The sequence below is a fragment of the Aspergillus thermomutatus genome (genome assembly GCF_002237265.1).
Source record: "Aspergillus thermomutatus strain HMR AF 39 chromosome Unknown NODE_7, whole genome shotgun sequence".
NCBI classification, from domain to species: Eukaryota; Fungi; Ascomycota; class Eurotiomycetes; order Eurotiales; family Aspergillaceae; genus Aspergillus; species Aspergillus thermomutatus.
This window is the reverse complement of record NW_020798055.1, coordinates 189,684-204,028: the sequence shown is the minus strand read 5'-3', so window position 1 is coordinate 204,028 and position 14,345 is coordinate 189,684. Positions and strand designations below refer to the sequence as shown.

Genomic DNA, 14,345 nt, shown 5'->3' with positions numbered 1-14,345 from the left:
CAATGTTCAATTGTATGGCCCAGATTAAAAGTCAGTCCAATACCCAAGGATTTCAATCCAGTAAGGTAGTGCACTTACCGAACGTAGACGTACCGTATCTTGGTCTCTTGGTCTTTTGAATGTTATGCATCCCGGGGCAGTCCAAATAGATCCCACATTCATATCCTCGGCAGAAAAGAGTATCAAGCCGAGGAGAACGAAGATCGCCAGCAGAGTATAAGTCTTCTCAGAGGCCCTGGCTTTATTAGGCTTCTTTTAGAGGCCCTTAAATCTCAGCTCAGCTTCAATATACCCTCGCCTGCCATTTTGACTACTGTCTTTTCGCGCCCACAGCCATGGCAACCCCATCAGTACCCCGGAAGCTTTGGGAACATCCCTGCCTAGCTTCGACAAATATCGGCCGTTTCCGAGCTTCATTGGAAAGCCACACTGGAAAGGCCTTTCCTGTAAGTAACGGCGCACCGAATACCCCGTTGCTACCACGGATGCAGCAGTCGTTGACCACTCCACAGACCTTCCATGACCTCCACCACTACTCAGTCCAGCACCGAGCCTCGTTCTGGGATTTTTGCTGGAAATATTTCCAGCTCATACACGACGGGTCGTATGAGGTAGTTGTGGACGAAACAGCCCGGATGGACACCATCCCCCACTGGTTCAACGGTGTCCGGCTGAATTTCGCAGAGAATCTTCTCTTCTCAAGCGACGAGCGAGACCGGCTCCGCGGGAAAGAAGACGACAAGGTTGCTGTCGTCGAGGTGCGCGAGGCCGGCGGCGAAGGGGCAACATATGTGACGTGGAAGGAACTGCGCCAGCGCACCGGACGCCTGGCCCAGGCGCTGAAGGCCCATGGAGTCCACCGCGGAGACCGCATCGCAGTGTGTGCGAGCAACAGCCTCGACACATTGCTCGTGTTCCTGGCGACGACAGCCCTCGGTGCTATTTTTTCCTCGATGTCCACGGATATGGGGACCAGGGGGCTTCTTGACCGGCTGCTGCAGATTAAGCCTGTTTGGCTCTTCATGGATGACTTCGCCGTGTACAATGGCAAGAAGGTAGATTTGCGCTCGAAGATGGTGGAAGTCGTCAAGGGCCTGGACGGGGTCACTGAGTTCCAGGGGGTCGTGGCGCAGCCCCGGTTTTCGTCTCCCGCCGATCTCAGTGGTGTCCCCAGAGCTTGCACGCTGGACGATTTCCTCGCTAAAGCGCCACATGATCGTCTGGAGTTTGAACGAGTGCGGTTCCGCGACCCGTTCCTCGTGGTGTATTCGTCTGGTACCACGGGGCAACCGAAATGCATTGTCCACTCGGTTGGGGGCGTGCTGTTGAACGCTCACAAGGAAGGAGGCCTCCATCAAGAAATGGGCTCCGGCAGCGTGATCCTGCAGTATACAACCACGGGCTGGATCATGTATCTGGCGCAGGTGCAAGGCCTTCTCTTTGGGGCGCGAATTATTCTGTACGACGGGAATCCGTTCTTACCGAATGCTTCGGTGATGATCAAATTAGCTGCAAAGGAGAGGTACGCCCCCATACAAATCTTGAATCTCCCCCCCTGTACCGCAAATCAAGTTGCACATCACTCAAGGCAAGATGCATGACAAGCTGCTGATTTATGAAAGGGTCACTCACCTGGGCATATCTCCCCGATATCTGTACGAACTGCAGCGACGCAAGATCAGTCCACGAGAGATCGCGGACCTACGCTGTCTACAGCTGGTCACAAGCACGGGAATGGTCCTTCCCGACTCCCTTTTCGAATGGTTCTACGATTCCGGCTTCCCCCCCAATGTCCGTCTGAACAATATCTCCGGCGGGACGGACATCGCGGGCTCCTTTGGCACTGGCAATTCCCTGCTACCGGTGCATGTGGGTGGGTGCGCCGGCTTGGCCCTTGGCATTCCCGTTGAGGTGTATGATTCATCCATCGACAGGGGTGGAGCCAAGGGGGTGCCCGTTTCCGATGGCACACCGGGGGAACTGGTGGCTACGGCAGCCTTTCCCAACATGCCGGTTGGCTTTTGGGGTGAGGACGGCGACACACGTTATCACAAGGCGTATTTTGCTCATTTCGACGGTATGGTAGAGTCCAGGTGCAGGCGGGAATTAGCCGGAATTCTGGGGTATGGAGGCTAACTGATCCGGGTGTCTACTAGGCGTCTGGACACACGGAGACTTTGTCTCCATCCACCCCATCACCAAACAGCTGTTCTTCCACGGACGCGCGGACGGGGTTCTCAATCCGTCAGGCGTCCGATTTGGCTCATCGGAGATCTACCAAGTGATCGAGAGCGACTTTGCCAATGAGGTCGAAGACTCACTCTGTGTAGGCCAGCGGAGACCCTCTGACAACGACGAAAGGGTGGTATTGTTCCTCAAGATGAAGCCGAACGCTACTTTTACTGCAGATCTTGTCAATAGAGTGAGGGCCGCCATTCGGAGACGGCTGAGTGCACGTCACGTTCCATCTTATATCTTTCCCACTCCTGAAATACCCGTGAGTGTTCTCGTCTGTCAAGGGGATTGCCTTACTAGAAACCGGGCTGATGCTGAATTTACCAGGTGACGGTGAATTTCAAAAAGGTCGAGCTGCCTGTGAAACAGATTATATCCGGAGTACACATCCAGCCATCTAGTACACTTTCAAACCCTGAATGCTTGAAGTATTACTCCCAGTTTTTTAATATTGAGCAGATGGCCGCGAGGGAGAGCAAACTTTGATGGGTCTAATCAGGGCTGATGTCAGTATTGATGGTTGTGTTTAATCAATATCTGATAGCATAGACAGAAGGGGGTAAACTTTCTAATATCAGTGTTTACTCTTGATACATGGCCAGAAGTGATAAATGCACCATGGTCTTGATAGAACAGTAAAGTAAAATATCATAATAGACGCAACCAGTTGTTGCTATCCAGATACAGATAGTCGAACTTCAAGTCTAGTTGTCATTAAGTATTTGATGCGCTGGATGATCTAGAGGATATCCAGAACGGCTGTTGTCTATCTTGTAGTGTATTCTCGGCGAACCTATATTCCTCAAGACTCTGTGTTTGACATTTCACTTTGCTCCCTCTGCAACCCGTCCCGCAGATGCGAACAGATCTTGTCCGTCAGGAATTTGAGCATCCACAAGATTTCCTTGTTCCTGTCCGTAGCCGATCTGTTGGAGTCTAGAAATTCCGCCACAGCTCCCGGATGCCCATGCAAGAATCCAAGAGGCGTGGTTTCGAACAAGTCACCCTCCTCATCGCTTTCAGGATGGAGCATTGAAAGAATCCTCTCCCACTCACTGGACAGGTCTGGCTGAGGAGTAGACGCACTTTGAAGAGTAGATACGAGCTTGCTGATCTCTTGGCTAAGCAAAAGGGAGCGCTCAGCAGCTTGGGCAAGAGATTCACAACACTCTTTCCTTTGATAACTTGAACTGCTGGCTTGTACATTGTTGGATTGTCGCCTGGCATTTGCGAGTCCTCGGCCATGACTATTGCCGTCATTGACCAGGCCTTGTGGCTCTGGGCCTGCGACAGATCTATTTCTCCCCCCTTCACCGTCAGCATCAGGGTTCATTCCGCCTGGAGTACACCGCCGCAGACCTAGTCTAGAAGCTTCGAGTCTCCAGATATAGCGCAACAAATAAGTTAACTTCTCAAATCCCAGCTGGCCCATGGCACCAACAAGGTTTGTCAGCACAGGAACAGCAAGAAGGGACCAGAACACAAAAAACGCCTTGCCAAAGTTGCTCGTGGGGTATAAATCTCCGTAGCCGATGGTTGTCAGGGATGTGTATGTGAAGTACAGCGATTGAAAATAGCTCCAATGCTGGCTTCTCTCGGAGCGACCGAAAATCGCAGCACTGACTAGCCAGAGAAAAAACCATGCTGCCCCGGAGAAGATCAGAGTCATCCATCGGTGTCTTCTATAGAAGTCACGCTTGATACGTTGCGCTTTCAGCAGGTCGGCCTTGTGTGGGTACCAAGGATCGGCTGGCAATTGAAGGGATTGCTTCTCTTTATCATTGTGGCTGCTGCCAGGAGATCCACCGATGATATGACGCCCTTGCAGACCGCTGTGCACTTCCTCGATCTTGATTCTGATGCTTAGGTCTCGCATATTGTCGGTGAATGATGTGATCGAGCTGATGACCAGACCTATAGTCATGATTCCCGCAGTGGCATACAGAAATAACAAGCTTCGTCCAAGGTGAGTCTTCGGGGCAATGTTTCCGATGCCGATAGTCAGAAGAGTGGTGTCAGCCCAATATACTGCATCCATAAAACTCCAACCTTCAATGGTCGCGTAGACAGCAGCGCCCCCAAGAAGAAAGGCACTGAAAGCGGTCACGCGCAGGATGATGCTTGTGCATTCTACCCTCTGTCTTTCCTCATGCGTCAGATGGACAGAGTGCATATTACGTGTGTAGGTTGCCAACAGCACAGCAACCAGTGTGTAGAGGCTCGCAGCGAATGTCCCATAGAAGAAATTCTGTGTATACTGCAGTGTCTGCTGAGGGTCCACCGTTATGTCTTGCTGGGCTGTAACACCGATGATACTAATTAATATTGCGGCCGAGGCACACCAGCATAGTATGGTCACGATAAATCCCTTGACCGAATCACGTTTGGACATCATCGTAAGCAGAAGTACGATGTAAGCGATGACGGACAATGCCAACGACAGAGCCTTGAGAGCGACAGCCCTTGATAGGGTTGATTATTAGCTCAATTCGAGGCCGGAGAAAAGAGTGCAGAACGTACCAAGCCGGCTGAGCTATAATGCTTGCACTTCCATCGGGGTCTATTATCTCACGCCATCCTTGGGATACAGTGCAAATATTGAACATTATGGCCATCGAACATAGTACTCCCTGGATGCCTCGTCGGTCAGATTAATCTCTAACACGGGAGCGTCGGGGAAATACCGCAACAACAGGGAAGCTTGCGGACGCATGCCACCAGCGTGAGACCATCCTGTCGGCAACGAGATAGCGAGGACTTCCAAGGAAATGCTCGCTTTATTATCACACCCCGTCGCTTGATGGGTAGTGGCATGTAGCATTGCATACTGGATGGCCGTCAGTGACGCTCCATCAAAAGCCTTCTGCTGAATTAAGAGGCGTATAGTCCTGATAAATGTATTATTACATGAGAGGATGACAAAGCATTACGCGGAAAGCGACGGTGGCGAGCTCAGTGAGCATCATTTTGCTCAGTGACGATGAGAGAAGCTTGATAAATTCAAATCTACCTTGTTATAATGTACCAGGTGGAGTAAAGGGAATACCCGAGTTGAGGAACGGTCACACCACTGATGTCGGAAGCTTCCCAAGACTTTACGGCCCAGGGTTCCGTGGCAGGAAGCCAGCGATCTTCCCAAACTTTTAGCATTATAACACACCACTTTCCGGGGTTTCCTTTGACAGGCTTCAACGACCGTCTGCTGTTCATTACTAGCCTGTCGGCCCTGTCCTCCGCCACATCATTTAGCCACGCACGTCTCGGATCCGAGCCTGAAGATCTCGCAGCGGCCGCAGATTCCTTTCGAGACGGCTGCTACTTCTAAAACAATAGTAATGCATGATTTAAGTACCGGGCTCAATTCTGGCTGTTTCATTATTAGAGATGCGGAACGTAGCTGCTGACGGCTTTTTTGCAGCTCCCCAAAACGTAAGGTATTCCTACCAGTTGCACATAATTTATCCAATCAAGACACAAGCACACACACAAACGATGAACAAAAGATGAACAAGCAGCTGAAGAAAGGAGAAGAGCCAGGGCTGAAGAAAAGATGCTTTTGATTGAAGACAGGCTATGAAATATACTTTATAAGGAAAGCGAGAACGTCAAGCCTTACTTATTTTCCAACCCAGTTCACTACTTAAGACAACTTTTACTTTAAGCAAGAGGTGAGAACAAGTATTGGTATAGGAAAAGCGCCAGCTAAAACTGTGGCACTGTGCTTAGTAGACGGAATAGTCACCACATTTTTCAGTCACTGACCAGGGGCCCATACGCATTGGCCATACAGAGGGTCTCGTTTCTTCCCAGGGAGATATTTTATTTTTGCGATATAGCGGACCCCACAAACCTTAAAGACGATCAGCCACCGGCTAGAGCTACTAAACCTTATTTTCGATTAGTTTATGGACCCTTCGAGGTCCTGATGTCAGCGGTATGGCCTACCGAGGATCTGAAAGTCTCGACCGTAAAGGCCACGGAGTCGCGTGGAGAAGACCATCAAGGGATGAATGACTGAAATTATTGCCTCACTACAAACTTAACTCATGGAATTCTTCGCTTGGGAAAGCATTCTGCAGGCTACACCTTATGATGGAGACAATTCGCGATTCAGCTTTCGGCAAGCTAGTTCGCTTCTTTAGCGGTTACCGTCTCCTCCTGTACCCGGAAGAAGCAGATATTACGGCTTGGCGGAAATACCTCCAGACGCCGGAGGCCCATGAAGAAGCAACTTCAACGGCCGGTAGCGAGGAAATCGGCGAGCAGTATGGCTTGTATACGGTTATGTCGCAAGCTTCCCTCCGCAGGCGGCAAAGGCCCCCTCTGAAAAGCGTCCTGGCAGGACCATGGCGAGGGGTAAAAGAGGGATCACCTGTGGTAATCGGTTGGGGAGGCTCGGATGATAGCGAGGTAGGATACCATTCAAGGATGCTCGTCAAGGATTCTCGAACAGTGTCTCAGCCTGCAAGGTGAGATTTCGAGCTGATGTTGGCAGAATCCTCAAAATTGGAGCATCAGCAAGAAGGTCTTAGTCAGTTTACTCATCTGCCTTCTTACATTTTCCATCTATATCGGTTCCGCGATCTACACACCTGGAATACCGGGTGTGGCTGAGCAGTTTGGTGTGAGTAGAGAAGCTGCAATTCTCGGTCTGACACTATTTGTGGTCGGATACGGACTGGGTGAGCTGCATTTTTCAAACGCATCCCATGGATCCGAGTCAATACTAACTGAATGTCATCGAGGACCCATGATTTGGGCACCGATATCAGAGCTTCCCGCGGTGGGACGGAGTCCGGTATATGTTGCAACATTAGTAGTGTTTGTTTTCTTTCAATTCGCAGTGATCTACGCGAAGAACTTTGGCATGCTCCTAGCATTTCGATTCCTAACCGGCTTTCTGGGCTCGCCCGTTCTTGCGACAGGGGGAGCCTCGATGGGGGATATGTGGAGCCCTAGAATCCGCGACTATATGATTGCGGTCTGGGCATGCTTTGCCATTGCCGCTCCTGTGCTGGGCCCTCTCGTTGGGGGTTTCGCATCTTCCGCCAAGGGATGGACGTGGACTATCTGGGAGCTGCTTTGGATATCCGGCTTTGCCCTCGTGCTTCTCTTCTTTTTTCTGCCCGAGACATTTGCCCCTAACATCTTCAGTCGCCGCGCACGGCGTATTCGCCGCATCACAAACGATCAGAAATATGCGTCCGAGGCTGAAATTGAGATTGCTCAGGTGGCTCCCAGGGTAAGCCGCCGTGGAAGAGCTGGGTTACTAGATCCTCAGTAACTGACCGGTCGAAATAGGATGTCCTCTTTGAAGCCCTCGTCCGTCCATTTGTGCTTTGCTTCCTCGAACCCATTGTATTTTGGATGAATCTCTACATCGCTCTTATCTATGGAATTCTGTATATCTGGTTCGAGGCCTTTCCAATCGTCTTTGAAGAAAAACACGGCTTCAATCCAGGACAAAATGGCCTGGCATTCCTGGGTATTATGATAGGGGCTGTGTTCATTGCTGTTCCAGCGTACTTCTATTGGAAATATCGCTGACAATCCAAACATTTCGACCCGGACGGCTATCTTTCCCCCGAAGAACACCTCCCCCCAGCATGTCTGGGAGCCGTGTGTCTACCAATCTCCCTGTTCTGGTTTGGGTGGACAGGAAACTTCGCCAGCGTCCACTGGATCGTGCCTATCATTGCTTCCATGCTATTTTCCTTTGGGGGATATCTTATCTTCAACAGCATTTTCTGCTACGAGGCACATGCGTATCCGAAATATGCAGCCTCAGTCCTCGCCGGGAATGACTTCTTACGCTCATCTTTCGGCGGCGGCTTTCCCCTATTTGCGACTGCGATGTTCCATAATCTGGGTGTCGGGTGGGCTTGTACATTGCTTGGTTGCTTGACAGTGGTATTCATGCCGTATCCTTTTTTGTCGTACAAATTCGGGAAGAAGATCCGGATGAGGAGCAAATATGCCCAGCATGGTAAGTAGTGAGGCGGATTTATAAAGTGAGGTCCCGGGGCGGGGAGGAACAGAAGATCATTGCCACTAGTGTCTCTACTTTCTCTTCGAACTGAGCTTCATGAACTGGACGCGGCATTTCTGTTCAGCAAAAGGTCGTACGCGAAATGTAGTAGGTCTTGAAACCCGAGGTGCGGTTAAGCACGTTGATAGTCATGTTTTTGCCTGTATACTAGCAGAGGTATTGAAGGAGACCTTCGTCCTCGGGTTAATCGCGCTGAATTTGCTTGCTGTGCTACCACTCAGTCTACTAACACCATATTATTGCAGTATATAAGAATAAACCATAGGATAGTAGATATCAATCTTGAGTATACCAACCCCTTGCTCGGTGCACAGCACGTAATCTACTTAATCATCTCAGGGACTATTCTCCCGCTCCTGCTCATTTCGGCATGGGTTGGCGCCAATACGAGATCAAGCTCTGAGCGTGCGGTTGCGCTGGGCCTGTTATGTATGTTTCAAAACCTTGGTGGGATTATTTCCTCAGGTGTTTATTGGAGTCAGGGTGTCTTGCAAGGTTTTTGGTGGTTTGTAGCAGCATACTGGTGATGTATGCAAGGTTGAATAGGGAGTTCGCAGTTCGCACAGGATGAAGATGATTCTCAGAAAAATGTTTCAAGATCTCGATATATGCTCCAGTCTTTTGCTGTGGGGGCGGAAAATGGTCAGATAAGGTAGTTGCTTAGGGCTATGCAAGTTGTTAGTCCTGGACTACGGGTGTGGCGCAGGATGCATATTGAATAACATCTAATCATTTAACCAACTTGGTGCCTATTCTTAGCGTGTGATGCCTAATCATGGAGAAATATAAGTAAACTTCTTCTCCAGCTAAGGCCTAACCACCGTGCATTATTGATTTCAAACCTAGCGCCATGATAATGGCAAATCAACCATACTTTCTGCGCCTCCCTTATATCATCCGCCTCAGAATATACCGCGAAATAGGCCTCGTTGTTGACTTCGAGCTTGATCTCAGTACCGGCCAAGCTGTCGGGGAATGGTCGTCCCGCGAGCAAAGACTTTTCAGGAAAGCTGAATCACTCCCAGGCCATGGCCAGGAACCATGGTTTCCAAATCAACTATTCTTCGTGTCACGCAGTGTATCTGAAGATGCTCGTCGCACTTTCTATTCCGAGAACCATTTCTGCTTCCAATATGATATGGGCTGTGGTTTGCGGAGTCTATCTAATATGGGCCGCATTGGATGGGGATCCCTAAGGCGTTTTGCAATCCGGATCGGTGCCGAGTACTGTCTCGGTCCAGGGAAGCAGGCCTGCCATGGTACGGCCGAGGAAGTCCTCGAAAATGATAGCCAACTCGAAAAGAATGGTGTGCTCGGCATGTGGAAGCAGATATGTCACCAGTTAGCAACGCATATCAAGCAAGACGACCAGCTGGAAATTCGTTTGATCTGTGGCGCCGCTACTAAAAAGACCCTCGCAGCCTTTCTAGAGCCGCTGCAAAAGCTTCCCCGACTCAGAGAACTCTCCATCCGTGCAGGGCCACGTCGCAACCTCGATCTCCAACAAGCTCTGATGGCAACAATAGGCCAAAAGACGGGATTTTTCATACGTCAGGCGCGACCGGGGGTATTCCGATTCCTCGATCTTCCGGTGGAACTCCAAGTCCGCATACTTGAATTCACAGAGCTAGCTGCACCTCTACCGCTAATACTGATATCATGGTTCAAGCGGTTCCTCCCTCGTGATTGTTGGTATTTCGCTTGTAATGCACGACCTCATCCATATCTTGTTGATCAAGGATGTTGGTGCCCTGCAACACATACCGCTTTTTCTACGGCTCATCCCTGTTGGCAACTTCCAGACATATGGTTTGTCAGTAAGAGCATAAGAGAACTCGCGCTGTCTGTGTACTACTCCAAAAATACATTCGAAGTTTGGTACGATCAATCACATTCTCCAGACACCACAGCATGGACTCCACAAACATCAGGCTTCTTACACGGTTTCCCTGAATATTCGTGGAAGTACCTCCGCCGGGTGCATTGGATATTTCCTTCTCCCGTGGATGGCGACGCGTTCCGTCCAAACGATAGGGAGACAGTGGACTGGATCAACACCATGAAAGTCATCTCTCAGTCATTCAATCTCCCGAACTTCACACTGGAATTGAGCCTGTCTCCTCGTACTAACCGACCCTGGGATCCAGAGCATCCAGAGAAAGTTGCTAGGGCGCGGGGACTATATGATCGGATCATCGAGCCAGTTCAGCCATTGAATGGCCTTCTCAAAGATTTCTTTGTCCATAATTACTTTCCCCTGCATGAGACACTGGATGAGACTCGGCTCAGTCTAGAACGAATATTGGAGCGCAGAGTAATGGGAAGTGACTATGATAGTATGGCGCGCGAGAAGGAGTATTCAAAACCATTTGAGGAGGATGACTACGATTATTGAAGTGACACAGACATATGTAGTAAATGGAAGCAATCTAGTAAAGCTATCTTCACTGAAGAGCGGGGATACCTGGAAGCGGTGGTCTCACCTTCGCGATTGAGGCGTATCGCAAGGGTCATTGAACTAAATGTGAAACACAACACAGCCCGCTTATTCAGCGGAAGAGCTGGACCAGAAACATGCCTGTTCCGGGCTTGCATAGAGAGGTAGATAGGATGCCAAGAAGCACCGTTTCATAGTTGAAGATGTCTCCTAGCAGCTGTTACTCTGCAGATCGGCAATGTGCCTTCCAAGACTAGCATCCTGCTTTAGGTGGTTATGCACTTCGAGGAAAATCGATCCACTTGAGAAACGGTATGGAACACACTGAGTGGGGTGATGTATGAGGGTGAGACCGCAAGACGCAATAGAAGAGAATAGCTCTCTTCTCATCCGCTGCCCTCTGGAAAAAGTGAAGCCGAAGTAATGGGATCAAAACAACACCCTCCATCGGGTATAAAAGGGCAGCGAAGGTCTGGCCAGGTCATCTCCTATCAAACCAATCCAAGAGTCCAACCAAATTCTGGGAGATTACAATCATGGGAAGTCAAGAAGCATCTACCATTATGGATCGCTGTCCGCCCAGCGGGCTGTCCATTCTCATAGTGGGTGGTGGAATCGGTGGTCTCACGTTTGCAATTGAGGCGTATCGCAAGGGCCATGAGGTCCGGGTTTTGGAGAAACGGCCAAGTTTCGATGGCTATGGTAAGTGAAACCCTTGCCTACTCACGGCCTTTATCTCACGGTTTTATCTCGACAGGCGACCTACTTCTGATAGAATGCAATGCGCTTCATACAGTCAAGAAATGGCCTGGGTTCTACGACAGGCTCGAGGCCATATCCTACAAAACCCAGCGAAATGTGAAGAAATTTGACGGAACGTGGATCGGGAGCTGGCCTATTGGCAACGGGGTGAGCCGATCTGCAGCCCTTAATCGTTCTGAGCTTCATGGCTTGCTCTGGGACTATGTGCGGCAAATGGGTATCGAAGTGGACTTCTCGAAAGCGGTAGATGAATACTTTGAGACTGACACGCATGGAGGCGTGGTATTAGCTGATGGACAGAGGCTGACAGCGGATATCGTCGTCGCTGCCGATGGTGTTGGCTCAAAGTCATGGCCTTTGGTCCTGGGAGAAAAGGACGTGCCGACCAGCTCGGGCTTTGCCTGTTATAGGGCGACTTTCCCGGCAGGTCCAGCCCTGGAGAACCCGATCATTGCAAAAGAGTTTGAGGGCCATGCAGATCGCGCATCGATACACATAGGCCCTGGAGCGCATGTGGCAGTGGGCAAAACGGAAAGGCAGATATGCTATATACTGACGCATAGGGTACGTCTGATGATTTTGGTGTCAGGAAACGGACTAATCAATCCCGGCTTTCTAGGACGACCACAATGCTGATGAAAACTGGGACAAGACCGTATCCACAGATACTGCTCTGCAGTACATCGATGGCTGGGAACCCTTTTTAACGGAGCTTGTCAAGGCAACACCAGGTCACCGTTGCACTGACTGGAAGCTGCTATGGCGTAATCCACAACCAAAGTGGGCTTCACCTAATGCTCGTGTCATCCAGCTTGGAGACGCTGCGCATTCATTCTTGCCCACTTCAGGGAGTGGAGCAGCAATGGCCATGGAGGATGCGTACTCTCTGGCAGCCTGCTTACAGTTTGGTGGAAAGTCCAATGCTCCTTTGGCTGTAAGGGTCCACAACCGTCTCAGGCAAGTGCTCATTCCATCCAAATTGGAACGCAGCAGACATACTGATGGAGGCTTCGCAGGTTTGAGCGTGTCTCGTGTGCCCAAAAAACGGGATTTCATCACCGAGAAAAGTTCCATAACACGGACTGGGACGAGGTTGCCAGGAATCCGGATCTCCTCAGCAAGACTACTGCGGACTGGATTATGCGCCACAACCCAGAGCAGTACGCATATGATAACTACGATGCTTGTGCTCAGCATATTCTTACAGGGAAAGCGTTTCAGAACACCAATATCCCTCCGGGCTACAGTTATAAGCCATGGACTGTCAAGGAGCTTATGGACGCTTCGGACAGACGCGAGCCAGTCATTGACGAGGGCGATTGGTCTTGATCTTTGTCTTATGCGTTGGTATGGAGTACTTTGCTCTAAACTCAGGCTTTGGATATGAGTGAGCCGAACACTTGGGACTTCGCTATGGCACATGTACGCCGCAGATGGGAGAACTCCCTCGATCTATTTTACCTTGACTTTATACATTGATAGCCACCCTCACTTATTAGTTCAGTTGGGATGTACAATAGAGTGCGGAATATAAGTCTGAGACTATACGTGTACTGATCTGGAAATACTTACGCAAAGATCGGAGACGATGCAGTCACAGTCATGCGCACAGCTTCGTCTACAGTATCAGAATTCCGGCCCACCAATAGCTAAATCCGGCGGTGTTGTGTTCATATTTGTTTATTCCTCTACTCTCTAGTATTGCACAAGTATGTCACTAGAAGTTGACGGCACTTTAGGCTCGTTCGGTAAAGCATACTGTTGAGTCGGATGCCATGCTCAAGAAGAACCTCAACGACTTGACGTTGATCGGTTTCTATGGCCCTCGCGATGGACACGGGTCTTCGTTCTGTCCTGGCTGCGCCCGCGCCTCAAGTAGATGCAGAATGATGAAGATGTCTTGTGAGAGAACAGCATCCCCCAGGGCAGAAAGCGCTTCCCGCTCCTCTCCTACTGGATTCAAGGGGGCCTTATGATGAATCATGAGATCCATGAGCTCACAGTCACGGAACTGGATCCCCACTGAAGAACAGTGTGCAGCTGAGCTGGTGAGCATGCTTTGCCGGGCTGTGTTTCAGAAAGCATGCATTTGAGGAGTGCCATATGCCCACCCTGCGCGGCAATCAAGAGCAGGTTCTCAATCTTCACACGATCATATTCCGGGACAAATTCTGTTTCTTCTCGGCTCTCAAAGAGTGTGATGTTTGCGCCAGCATGGAGTAGTCTCTTTGATCTGAGCCCTGATGGTGCTGGATATTATATTGACATGGGAAGAAATGCAAATAGTGGTAGATATTTCGGTTGGTTTGCATTAAAGCATAAATGTCGCTCTGGTCTTGTAAGGACTTGGCGATGAGAAGAAGCAGTTTGATTGGCAATTGGTCTAGCCAGGCAATAGTCCTTATGATTGTTCAAGACTTCTTGTCAGACTCGTAGATATTGCGTTAAAGTAGCCGCTGGCGTGGGCAACAAGAGGACCGGTCAAATGTATACGTCTCAGGGGAGTGGGAGAGGGAGAGTACCAAACTTGGCCTAATATAAGGCAAGCATGGCGGCCTTGTCTATTTTAGCTCCTCGTGTGGATTATAGCCCGTACCAGGAGCGTAAGCTAGTTTCACTCCTTTCTGCAAAATAGGTACTCGCTAATCATCTATAGTGGGCTAATATTTCATATATGGTAAATTCGGCATTTCAGAGCGACAACCACAATGCCCTCCTGTCCCATTCTATACCTCGATATCAGGAGAATAGCGCACTACGGCATATTAAACCCAGTCCAACCCTCAGACTGCTGAATGATGTCGTCCATAACACTAGTACCCGTCCAATCATAATCGAGCCATTCACCCTACAAACAGCGCG

General features: G+C 49.9%; 5 protein-coding genes across 5 annotated transcripts; 4 read left to right on the top strand and 1 right to left on the bottom strand.

Annotated features, from left to right (window-relative positions):
* Positions 1-335: 335 nt before the first annotated feature.
* Positions 336-2,721, top strand: CDV56_109522 (uncharacterized protein; the record flags this gene model as incomplete). The annotated part of the gene is made up of 4 exons (XM_026763141.1): positions 336-1,522; positions 1,623-2,077; positions 2,157-2,497; positions 2,563-2,721. The coding sequence occupies 4 exons, from the start codon at positions 336-338 to the stop codon at positions 2,719-2,721; spliced, it is 2,142 nt and encodes a 713-aa protein (XP_026618532.1).
* A 316-nt stretch (positions 2,722-3,037) lies between these two features.
* CDV56_109512 (potassium channel family protein) lies at positions 3,038-4,630 on the bottom strand (the record flags this gene model as incomplete). The annotated part of the gene is made up of 1 exon (XM_026763131.1): positions 3,038-4,630. The coding sequence occupies one exon, from the start codon at positions 4,628-4,630 to the stop codon at positions 3,038-3,040; it is 1,593 nt and encodes a 530-aa protein (XP_026618531.1).
* A 1,694-nt stretch (positions 4,631-6,324) lies between these two features.
* On the top strand, positions 6,325-7,782 carry CDV56_109500 (uncharacterized protein; the record flags this gene model as incomplete). The annotated part of the gene is made up of 4 exons (XM_026763119.1): positions 6,325-6,645; positions 6,731-6,917; positions 6,981-7,477; positions 7,537-7,782. 4 exons carry the CDS (start codon positions 6,325-6,327, stop codon positions 7,780-7,782), a joined length of 1,251 nt encoding a protein of 416 aa, XP_026618530.1.
* A 1,352-nt stretch (positions 7,783-9,134) lies between these two features.
* CDV56_109483 (uncharacterized protein) lies at positions 9,135-10,679 on the top strand (the record flags this gene model as incomplete). The annotated part of the gene is made up of 1 exon (XM_026763102.1): positions 9,135-10,679. The coding sequence occupies one exon, from the start codon at positions 9,135-9,137 to the stop codon at positions 10,677-10,679; it is 1,545 nt and encodes a 514-aa protein (XP_026618529.1).
* A 578-nt stretch (positions 10,680-11,257) lies between these two features.
* Positions 11,258-12,812, top strand: CDV56_109471 (uncharacterized protein; the record flags this gene model as incomplete). The annotated part of the gene is made up of 4 exons (XM_026763090.1): positions 11,258-11,423; positions 11,479-12,047; positions 12,103-12,417; positions 12,552-12,812. 4 exons carry the CDS (start codon positions 11,258-11,260, stop codon positions 12,810-12,812), a joined length of 1,311 nt encoding a protein of 436 aa, XP_026618528.1.
* Positions 12,813-14,345: the final 1,533 nt, after the last annotated feature.